Source organism: Leuresthes tenuis, unplaced genomic scaffold, assembly GCF_036924035.1.
Source record: "Leuresthes tenuis unplaced genomic scaffold, fLeuTen1.0.hap1 SCAF_22, whole genome shotgun sequence".
In the NCBI taxonomy this organism is placed as follows: Eukaryota; Metazoa; Chordata; class Actinopteri; order Atheriniformes; family Atherinopsidae; genus Leuresthes; species Leuresthes tenuis.
In genome coordinates, this window is record NW_027325376.1 from 1,276,443 (window position 1) to 1,288,682 (window position 12,240).

A 12,240-nucleotide genomic window follows, 5' to 3' on the forward strand; every position below is an offset into this window, starting at 1 on the left:
AGAAAGCCAGCCAGTCAGCCCCGCGGCCCGAGCCGCTCCGCCCCGCGCCGCTCCCCGCTCCTCCTCCTCCGGCCCGGCTCCGGAGGGCCTCCACACAGAGCTGCGACACGGACAGAGGTCTCACTCCGACCGGCTTTACTCTCCCGGCATCACGCATTCCTCCCGGCACAACCGGAGGTAGCTTCATTCATTTTAGCTTTCACTCTTATTCATTTAAAGCTCCCAGAGTGACTCCTAACACTGAAGTTTTATTCTGACTGATTATGAATCATAAACCCTAACTGTTTTATCTCAGCTCAAAGTGAATAAACACAAAAAGATCAACGCTGTCTCAACTATGAAAACACTGCAAAAATGCATCATACAGAGTAAGAAGAACATGAAATTTAAGGTGTGCAAGTAGTGATGGATTGTAAATACTGCTGAATTATTGCTCATATTAAAAACATTCAGTCTGTGTGTAAAAGGGACCCAAAGCCTGCAGGGAGGTGTAGAACAAACACCCATGATCAGGTGAGGTTCAGGTGCAGGTTCGGGTGCGGGTTCAGGTACAGGTTCAGGTTCAGGTTCAGGTGCAGGTTCAGGTGAGGTTTCAGGTACAGGTACAGGTACAGGTTCAGGTACAGGTTCAGGTGCAGGTTCAGGTGAGGTTTCAGGTACAGGTTCAGGTGCAGGTTCAGGTGCAGGTTCAGGTGAGGTTTCAGGTGCAGGTTCAGGTGCAGGTGCAGGTGCAGGTTCAGGTGAGGTTTCAGGTACGGGTTCAGGTGCGGGTTCAGGTGCAGGTTCGGGTGCAGGTTCAGGTACGGGTGCAGGTTCGGGTGCAGGTTCGGGTGCAGGTTCAGGTACGGGTGCAGGTTCGGGTGCAGGTTCGGGTACAGGTTCGGGTGCGGGTTCAGGTACAGGTGCAGGTTCAGGTGAGGTTTCAGGTACAGGTTCAGGTGCGGGTTCAGGTACAGGTACAGGTTCAGGTTCAGGTGCAGGTTCAGGTGCAGGTTCAGGTGAGGTTTCAGGTACAGGTTCAGGTGCAGGTTCAGGTGCAGGTTCAGGTGAGGTTTCAGGTGCAGGTTCAGGTGCAGGTGCAGGTGCAGGTTCAGGTGAGGTTTCAGGTACGGGTTCAGGTGCGGGTTCAGGTGCAGGTTCAGGTGAGGTTTCAGGTACAGGTTCAGGTTCAGGTGCAGGTTCAGGTGAGGTTTCAGGTACAGGTGCAGGTTCAGGTGAGGTTTCAGGTACAGGTTCAGGTGCGGGTTCAGGTACAGGTACAGGTTCAGGTTCAGGTGCAGGTTCAGGTGCAGGTTCAGGTGAGGTTTCAGGTACAGGTTCAGGTGCAGGTTCAGGTGCAGGTTCAGGTGAGGTTTCAGGTGCAGGTTCAGGTGCAGGTGCAGGTGCAGGTTCAGGTGCGGGTTCAGGTGCAGGTTCAGGTGAGGTTTCAGGTGCAGGTTCAGGTGAGGTTTCAGGTACAGGTTCAGGTGCAGGTTCAGGTGAGGGTTCAGGTACGGGTTCAGGTGCAGGTTCAGTGAGGTTTCAGGTGCAGGTTCAGGTGAGGTTTCAGGTACAGGTTCAGGTGCAGGTTCAGGTGCAGGTTCAGGTGCAGGTTCAGGTGAGGTTTCAGGTGCAGGTTCAGGTGCAGGTTCAGGTACAGGTTCAGGTACAGGTTCAGGTGCAGGTTCAGGTGCAGGTTCAGGTGCAGGTTCAGGTGAGGTTTCAGGTGCAGGTTCAGGTGCAGGTTCAGGTACAGGTTCAGGTGCAGGTTCAGGTGAGGTTTCAGGTGCAGGTTCAGGTGCAGGTTCAGGTGAGGTTTCAGGTGCAGGTTCAGGTACAGGTTCAGGTGCAGGTTCAGGTGCAGGTTCAGGTTCAGGTGCAGGTACAGGTTTAGGTGAGGTTTCGGGTGCAGGTTCGGGTTCAGGTGCAGGTTCGGGTACAGGTTCGGGTGCAGGTTCGGATACAGGTTCAGGTGCAGGTTCAGGTGCAGGTACAGGTTCAGGTACAGGTTCAGGTGCAGGTTCGGGTTCAGGTACAGGTACAGGTTCGGGTTCAGGTTCAGGACACAAGAACACAAGCCACACTGTCAACAGGTGATAAAACACCAGAGAACAGCCTCATATGATGTTTTCATGCTGCATTCATACATATAATAATGATATTAACTGTGATTATATCCGATTTTCTCCACATTATCATCAAGTATTCACGATAACATCCCAATATCAGCCCAAAACATAAAGATATTTATTGGGTAAGAGGCAGAGTACAACTGGACGGGTCGCCCCTCCATCACAGACACATCCACAGGGGCAGTTTAGAGTCACCGGTTAACCTAACAGCTGTTTTTGGACGGGGAGGAAGCCGGAGAGAACCCACAAATACACGGGGAGAACATGTCCGCACAGAAAGAACCAGCCGGGATCAGAACCAGGAACCCTCTGCTGTGAGGAGACGGCGCTGACCACCGTGCTGCAGGAATTATCCTCAGAGCTGTTCAGGAATTAGTCTAACCTTCACTCCCACAGTTTCATCCTCTCCTACGGAGACGATCTTTGGTTAAAGGAGCAGTCCGTCCTTTTTACATGGCGACGCTGCTGTGAGGGGTGGAATCCAAACCGTGATATCTACTGAAACGTTTGTTTCTGCAGCTTTTAGTGGGACCTGAGAGACGTTTAGATTCAGTGTCTGACTCTCAGAGGACATCAGCACCCTGATGAGCATCAGCAGTAAATCAGCGACATAAACATCATGTTTTTAACCTCGTAAGACCTGAGCTTTGGTTTGACTCTCATTTTAGGTTTCTTAAACTATTTGGGGTCAGGAGGAATATAATAAGCCGATATTATCTGGGAGCAGGAAGCTCTTTCTATGAAAGGATGATGTCCTCACATGCAGGCGACAGGTCGCAGGAGGTCAAGTTTTCTGTTGAGCGTTACAGGAATAAAGTTTAAGTTCTGAAGCTGGGTCCATGATAAAAACTCACCTGCAGACGAGGTAAACACAGGTAAACACCTGTTTAACAGCGTCGTGAGGGAGGATTCACTTCCTGTCAGTCATCGCCTCGTTTGTGTTTAACACCCACAGCAAACATCACGAGAGCGACGGCGTGTTTCCTGCTGACCGGACGTGTTTATACAGTCGTACGGCGAGGACCGGGCCCCGTACGGCGAGGACCGGGCCTTGTAGAGCAGTGTCTCATCGTTATGGTTTCAGGTTGAAGGTTAGAGACAGAACGGGTTGTGCGATGTCCCTGAGGTGCTGTAAACATGGATTTGTGTGTGTTTTGTGCATCTTTTTTCTTGTGAGGACCTGTTTAAGGTTCTGACCGGGTTGGACAGACGGGTCGGTACTCCCTCAGCTGCAGGCTTCAGACGTTTCCAGCTGGTGGGTCCTCACAAATATAGCAGTAGCCGACCAGTGTGTGTGTGTATAAAACAAGGCAGGGTGTGGTGAGGAAACACCTGGAGGTCAGGAAGCCACACACACACACACTCACACACACACACACACACACACACACACACACACTCACACACACACACTCACACACACACATTCACACACACACACACACACACACACACACTCACACACACACACACACACACACACACACTCACACACACACACACAGACACACACACACACACACACACACACACACACACACACTCACACACACACACACACACACACACACAGACACACACACACACACACACACACACACACACACACACTCACACACACACACTCACACACACACATTCACACACACACACACACACACACACACACACACACACACACTCACACACACACACACAGACACACACACACACACACACACACACACACACACACACTCACACTCACACACACACACACACACACACACACAGACACACACACACACACACACACAGACACACACACTCACACACACACACACACACACACACACACACACACACAAAGAAAGTTTCAGTTTTTATGGTCTTGCTTCTGACCTTTGACCTCCGCTGATCCACAGCTGAGCCGCGATCTGATTGGTTTCCTCAATGAAAACCCGTTTCCTGCTGTGATGTAATGTATGTGAGGGGGTTTCGGGGGTCAGAGGTCAGAATGACGTGTTGAGGCTCAGATAAAACAGTTCAGAGTGGAGCTTCAGCTCCCCCTGCTGGACACTATGAGTCATTACAGGACAACATTCACACAGACACAAACCCTCTGGCCCCCACTGGGGCCCTAATTGGCCCCCACTGTCGGCCCTAATTGGCCCCCACTGTCGGCCCTAATTGGCCCCAACTGTCGGCCCTAATTGGCCCCCACTGTCGGCCCTAATTGGCCCCAACTGTCGGCCCTAATTGGCCCCCACTGTCGGCCCTCACCAAGTCTTCATGATGTAATGCAACACACTGAGTTAGTTCCTGAGCTGTAACTCAGCAGCTGTTCCCTTACAGAGTTTCTAAATCCTTTAAAGCAGCTCCCATCAGCAGTAAAAACGCCTGTTTGCCTGTGTGACTTCATCATTTTAATGTGTGTGTGTTTAAAGCATAAACAGGGTGATGGGGGTGGACGGAGTCCTGGATAATCATGGGGCAGAAGAACATCTCAGAGACAATAAAGACACCAACAGGGTGTTAATGAAAGTGACTGAAGAGTGTAAAAACCAACAGAACAGACAGAAGACACGCTTCATATGAGTAAATATTTCATTTTAGATGAATAAAAACAACCCACAAGTTAAATAAATTAACCACACATGTTTACATTTAACTGAACACACACGTCACACTCAGTGTCTGCATCAGGGTCTCAGCGGGGTCACATGGTAAAGAGTCGCATTAATGGCTAAATCACAGTAAGACTGACTTATTCAGCTCATGTAGACGCCTTAATCCGACTAAAACTGGACCGGTTCGGGTTACTCACATTCGGATTAAGACCCTGAGATAACTGGATCCCAACGTGAACCAATGGAGACGATATTCCTGTCGTCAGAAAGAAAGAAACGATGGAGAACGTTGTGCATCGTCTGTTCCATAACCAGCTCATCACAGATGGAGAGGGACGCAGCTTCATCTCGCTCTGCGTTCGCCATCTTTCTGAATGCCTGAGTTTGTTGTTGGTGGTGAAGACGCCAACAGGAAGTGGCTCTATTAGCGATAGCTGAAATGGGGACAGCGCCACCTATGGTACCGGGGTATGACCTGCTTCAACAGGAAGTGGCTCTATTAGCGATAGCTGAAATGGGGACAGCGCCACCTATGGTACCGGGGTATGACCTGCTGTGTGCCAGTGATTCCATTCATTCACCGCCATATATCCAAGGATAATTACCCTCAGATAAGGAGCAGAACCCAACTGTAGCTTCAGTTAATCTCATCATATAAACCCTCTGACTGTTAGCTTCTTGCAGTGCTGTCGAAAACATTCGAGACGACAAATATCAGGAAATACTGATGTTAGGCAGATATTTCTGTGTATCCCTCTTTATATAGAACATATACTACTGCTGTCAAGGAAAAAAGCAAAATATTTCTGAATTCTGGCCGTTACAAGTCAGGATAGCTGCATGAAATAGTGAAATAGATCGATTGATCAGTTACTTCAGCTTTAGTTTAGATGACTTCACCACTTAATGTTAACTCGCTCTTTGGAGCCGGAACAGAAACTTTCTCCGGTTCATTTCAGTTGAGTTGATGGATTTAATCAGAGCTCGGGACTGATTGTGATTTCTGACTTTGTTTGTAGCACAAACACGGATTAAAGAACCTGCTGAGTTTATACAGCGCCACCTATGGTACCGGGGTATGACCTGCTTCAACAGGAAGTGGCTCTATTAGCGATAGCTGAAATGGGGACAGCGCCACCTATGGTACCGGGGTATGACACGCTTTGTGCCAGTGATTCCATTCATTCACCATATATCCAAGGATAATTACCCTCAGATAAGGTCATAATATAATATGTTATGTAATAGTTATAATAGTTTGGGGATCAGACGGATCCAAAGAGCTGCTTCAGACTCACAGACTTTTGGTTTTCTGTCAGGTGAAATCTGATGTTTGCTTGTCAGTGAGCGGCCTGAAGGGGGCGCTGTTACCCTGCAGACAGACTCAGCCAATAACATCTACCAGAAGCATCTGTGTCAGAGGTGGTAAAAACTTTTATCTGATGCTGCAGTTAATCAGTGGACCCCTCCCATTTTACTGCACTTTGACACCAAAACCACCAATGGACCCTGTTCCAGGACCCGGAGGTCCTCCTGAGTCACGGCTGAGTAATTCCTTCCATGTAAGAGTAGAAAAGTGAGATTCTCCTGAGATGCTGTAAACATTTGCACAGAAGCAGATAACGTCAGAGTGGGGCCCCCCCCCCAGGCAGCACCTGGTGGAGCTCTGTCAGGTGCTGGTCCTCCGTCTCATCATGGTGGACCTGCCCTTGAAGGAGCCCCCCCCCAGGCAGCACCTGGTGGAGCTCTGTCAGGTGCTGGTCCTCCTTCTCATCATGGTGGACCTGCCCTTGAAGGAGCCCCCCCCAGGCAGCACCTGGTGGAGCTCTGTCAGGTGCTGGTCCTCCGTCTCATCATGGTGGACCTGCCCTTGAAGGAGCCCCCCCCCCCAGGCAGCACCTGGTGGAGCTCTGTCAGGTGCTGGTCCTCCTTCTCATCATGGTGGACCTGCCCTTGAAGGACCCCCCCCCCCAGGCAGCACCTGGTGGAGCTCTGTCAGGTGCTGGTCCTCCTTCTCATCATGGTGGACCTGCCCTTGAAGGAGCCCCCCCCCAGGCAGCACCTGGTGGAGCTCTGTCAGGTGCTGGTCCTCCGTCTCATCATGGTGGACCTGCCCTTGAAGGAGCCCCCCCCCCAGGCAGCACCTGGTGGAGCTCTGTCAGGTGCTGGTCCTCCTTCTCATCATGGTGGACCTGCCCTTGAAGGAGCCCCCCCCCCCAGGCAGCACCTGGTGGAGCTCTGTCAGGTGCTGGTCCTCCGTCTCATCATGGTGGACCTGCCCTTGAAGGAGCCCCCCCCAGGCAGCACCTGGTGGAGCTCTGTCAGGTGCTGGTCCTCCGTCTCATCATGGTGGACCTGCCCTTGAAGGAGCCCCCCCCCAGGCAGCACCTGGTGGAGCTCTGTCAGGTGCTGGTCCTCCTTCTCATCATGGTGGACCTGCCCTTGAAGGAGCCCCCCCTGCTGGACAGCAGGGAGGAGTGTGCTTCCCTCACGCTGTCCCTGAACGTCCTGGTGGAGTAGTAGTACAGCAGCGGGTTGACCACGCTGTTGGACGCCGCCATGCACAGCGTCACCGCCACGGCCCGCTGCAGCGCCTGCGTGACGCCGCAGCTCCACTGGCTGCACACGGCGTGCAGGTGCACCGACCGGATCACGTGGTAGGGCAGGAAGCAGAGCAGGAAGGTTGCCGTCACCATGGTAACCAGGTGCACCGAGCGCCTCCTGTTGCGGGTGCGATTGTTGCTGGCCAGGTTGCTGCCGTGGGGCCCGGAGGAGGCCGTCAGGTGGCGGATGATGCTGCTGTAGCAGATGATGATGGTGAAGAACGGCAGGAGGAAGCCCAGCACCAGACCCAGGTAGTTCAAGACGAGGATCCGGGACCAGGAGGACGTGTTGGGCGGCTCGAAGCAGCGAGTGAGCCCCTCCCTGAGGGGAAACAGTACACAAAACGATGTTATCCTCTGATGTCTGCGGCCTGCTGGCGGCGCTTTGGGCTGCATGTTTACAGCCACATCAGTGAAATGTTGAACATAAACACAGAGGAACTAAACTGTTCCCTGAATGAGGAGCAGGCAGCTGTTTGGGTCCACATGTTTACATGTGTCAGTGCAGCCTGCAGGACAAGTCTTTGAAGTAACTACACAACTGAATTGTGGGTAATTAGGAGCCACTATTTTGGGTGCATAATGATAAATGCCGGAATCGCTCTGCAGGGATCGAACAGCTCAGCAGGGATCGAACGGTTCTGCAGAGATCGAACAGCTCTGCTAAGATCGAACAGCTCAGCAGGGATCGAACGGTTCTGCAGAGATCGAACGGCTCTGCTAAGATCGAACGGTTCTGCAGGGATCGAACGGCTCTGCAGAGTTCGAACGGCTCTGCAGGGATCGAACGGTTCTGCAGGGATCGAACGGTTCTGCAGAGATCAAACGGTTCTGCAGGGATCGAACGGTTCTGCTAAGATCGAACGGCTCTGCAGAGATCGAACAGTTCTGCTAAGATCGAACGGCTCTGCAGGGATCGAACGGTTCTGCAGGGATCGAACGGTTCTGCAGAGATCAAACGGTTCTGCTGGGATCGAACGGCTCTGCAGGGATCGAACGGTTCTGCAGAGATCGAACGGTTCTGCAGAGATCGAACGGCTCTGCAGGGATCGAACGGTTCTGCAGAGATCGAACGGTTCTGCAGAGATCGAACGGCTCAGCAGGGATCGAACAGTTCTGCAGGGATCGAACGGTTCTGCAGAGATCGAACGGTTCTGCAGGGATCAAACGGTTCTGCTAAGATCGAACGGCTCTGCAGGGATCGAACAGCTCAGCAGGCATCGAACGGTTCTGCAGAGATCGAACGGCTCTGCAGAGATCGAACAGTTCTGCTAAGATCGAACGGCTCTGCAGGGATCGAACGGTTCTGCAGGGATCGAACGGTTCTGCAGAGATCAAACGGTTCTGCTGGGATCGAACGGCTCTGCAGGGATCGAACGGTTCTGCAGAGATCGAACGGTTCTGCAGAGATCGAACGGCTCTGCAGGGATCGAACGGTTCTGCAGAGATCGAACGGTTCTGCTAAGATCGAACGGTTCTGCTAAGATCGAACGGCTCTGCAGGGATCGAACGGTTCTGCAGGGATCGAACGGTTCTGCAGGGATCGAACGGCTCTGCAGGGATCGAACGGCTCTGCAGAGATCGAACGGCTCTGCAGGGATCGAACGGTTCTGCTAAGATCGAACGGTTCTGCTAAGATCGAACGGCTCTGCAGGGATCGAACGGTTCTGCTGGGATCGAACGGCTCTGCAGGGATCGAACGGCTCTGCAGAGATCGAACGGCTCTGCAGGGATCGAACGGTTCTGCAGAGATCGAACGGTTCTGCAGGGATCGAACAGCTCAGCAGGCATCAAACGGCTCTGCAGAGATCGAACAGTTCTGCTAAGATCGAACAGCTCAGCAGGGATCGAACGGTTCTGCAGAGATCGAACGGTTCTGCTAAGATCGAACGGCTCTGCAGGGATCGAACGGTTCTGCAGGGATCGAACGGCTCAGCAGAGATCGAACGGCTCTGCAGGGATCGAACAGCTCAGCAGAGATCGAACGGCTCTGCAGGGATCGAATGGTTCTGCAGGGATCGAACGGTTCTGCAGGGATCGAATGGTTCTGCTGGGATCGAACGGCTCTGCAGGGATCGAACGGCTCTGCAGAGATCGAACGGCTCTGCAGGGATCGAACGGTTCTGCAGAGATCGAACGGTTCTGCAGGGATCGAACGGTTCTGCAGGGATCGAACAGCTCAGCAGGGATCGAACGGCTCTGCAGAGATCGAACAGCTCTGCTAAGATCGAACAGCTCAGCAGGGATCGAACGGTTCTGCAGGGATCGAACGGTTCTGCTAAGATCGAACAGCTCTGCTAAGATCGAACGGCTCTGCAGGGATCGAACGGTTCTGCAGGGATCGAACGGTTCTGCTAAGATCGAACGGCTCTGCAGGGATCGAACGGTTCTGCAGGGATCGAACGGTTCTGCAGGGATCGAATGGTTCTGCTGGGATCGAACGGCTCTGCAGGGATCGAACGGTTCTGCAGGGATCGAACGGTTCTGCAGGGATCGAACGGTTCTGCAGAGATCGAACGGTTCTGCAGGGATCGAACAGTTCTGCTAAGATCGAACAGCTCAGCAGGGATCGAACGGTTCTGCAGAGATCGAACAGCTCTGCTAAGATCGAACAGCTCAGCAGGGATCGAACAGCTCAGCAGGGATCGAACGGCTCTGCAGAGATCGAACAGTTCTGCAGGGATCGAACGGTTCTGCTAAGATCGAACGGTTCTGCAGGGATCGAACAGTTCTGCTAAGATCGAACAGCTCAGCAGGGATCGAACGGTTCTGCAGAGATCGAACAGCTCTGCTAAGATCGAACAGCTCAGCAGGGATCGAACGGTTCTGCAGAGATCGAACAGCTCTGCTAAGATCGAACAGCTCAGCAGGGATCGAACGGTTCTGCAGAGATCGAACAGCTCAGCAGGGATCGAACGGCTCTGCAGAGATCGAACAGCTCAGCAGGGATCGAACGGTTCTAGAGAGATCGAACGGTTCTGCAGGGATCGAACAGCTCAGCAGGCATCGAACGGCTCTGCAGAGATCGAACAGTTCTGCTAAGATCGAACAGCTCAGCAGGGATCGAACGGGTCTGCAGAGATCGAACAGCTCTGCTAAGATCGAACAGCTCAGCAGGGATCGAACGGTTCTGCAGAGATCGAACAGCTCAGCAGGGATCGAACGGTTCTGCAGGGATCGAACAGTTCTGCAGGGATCGAACGGTTCTGCAGGGATCGAACAGTTCTGCAGGGATCGAACAGTTCTGTAGGGATCGAACGGTTCTGCAGAGATCGAACAGTTCTGCAGAGATCGAACGGCTCAGCAGGGATCGAACAGTTCTGCAAGGAATGAACGGTTCTGCTAAGATCGAACAGCTCTGCTAAGATCGAACGGCTCAGCAGGGATCGAACAGTTCTGCAGGGATCGAACGGTTCTGCAGAGATCGAACGGTTCTGCAGAGATCGAACGGCTCAGCAGGGATCGAACAGTTCTGCAGGGATCGAACGGTTCTGCAGAGATCGAACGGCTCTGCAGGGATCGAACAGTTCTGCAGGGATCGAACGGTTCTGCAGGGATCGAACGGCTCTGCAGGGATCGAACAGTTCTGCAGGGATCGAACAGTTCTGCTAAGATCGAACAGCTCAGCAGGGATCGAACGGTTCTGCAGAGATCGAACGGTTCTGCTAAGATCGAACGGCTCTGCAGGGATCGAACGGTTCTGCAGGGATCGAACGGCTCAGCAGGGATCGAACAGTTCTGCAGGGATCGAACGGTTCTGCTAAGATCGAACAGCTCAGCAGGGATCGAACGGTTCTGCAGGGATCGAACGGTTCTGCAGAGATCGAACGGCTCTGCAGGGATCGAACAGTTCTGCAGGGATCGAACGGTTCTGCAGAGATCGAACGGCTCTGCAGGGATCGAACAGCTCAGCAGAGATCGAACGGCTCTGCAGGGATCGAATGGTTCTGCAGGGATCGAACGGTTCTGCTAAGATCGAACGGCTCTGCAGGGATCGAACGGTTCTGCAGGGATCGAACGGTTCTGCAGGGATCGAATGGTTCTGCTGGGATCGAACAGCTCAGCAGGGATCGAACGGTTCTGCAGAGATCGAACGGTTCTGCAGGGATCGAACAGCTCAGCAGGCATCGAACGGCTCTGCAGAGATCGAACGGTTCTGCTAAGATCGAACAGCTCAGCAGGGATCGAACGGTTCTGCAGAGATCGAACAGCTCTGCTAAGATCGAACAGCTCAGCAGGGATCGAACGGTTCTGCTAAGATCGAACAGCTCAGCAGGGATCGAACGGTTCTGCAGAGATCGAACGGTTCTGCAGGGATCGAACAGCTCAGCAGGCATCGAACGGCTCTGCAGAGATCGAACGGTTCTGCTAAGATCGAACAGCTCAGCAGGGATCGAACGGTTCTGCAGGGATCGAACAGTTCTGCAGGGATTGAACGGTTCTGCAGGGATCGAACAGTTCTGCAGGGATCGAACAGTTCTGTAGGGATCGAACGGTTCTGCAGAGATCGAACGGTTCTGCAGAGATCGAACGGCTCAGCAGGGATCGAACGGTTCTGCAGGGATCGAACGGTTCTGCAGAGATCGAACGGTTCTGCAGAGATCGAACAGCTCTGCTAAGATCGAACGGTTCTGCAGGGATCGAACGGTTCTGCAGAGATCGAATGGTTCTGCAGGGATCGAACGGCTCTGCAGGGATCGAACGGTTCTGCTAAGATCGAACGGCTCTGCAGGCGACACTTTAACCTTTTAATTCTGCACGCTTTGCATCATCACTGAGCCCAGAGTCCGTTCAAACCTCTCAGGAGGGTTTGGAACAGCCACACCGAGGCTTCAGTGTTGGTTTTCCAAACCTTCCATCAGAGCTCAGACAGTTTCCTTCTCTGCAGACAACCTCTGGTCCAGAGACGGCTGATTT

General features: G+C 52.9%; 1 protein-coding gene across 1 annotated transcript in view; it reads right to left on the reverse strand.

Moving 5' to 3' along the window:
• Nucleotides 1–7,096: 7,096 nt before the first annotated feature.
• The window catches only part of LOC140282320 (cysteinyl leukotriene receptor 1-like), a 33,551-nt gene continuing 28,407 nt past the window's right edge, over nucleotides 7,097–12,240 (reverse strand). Inside the window, exon 6 of the mRNA XM_072376901.1 lies at nucleotides 7,097–7,645. Within this exon, the coding sequence (XP_072233002.1) occupies nucleotides 7,123–7,645 (523 nt within the window). The 3' untranslated portion in view covers nucleotides 7,097–7,122. The remainder of the gene's footprint in view (nucleotides 7,646–12,240) is intronic.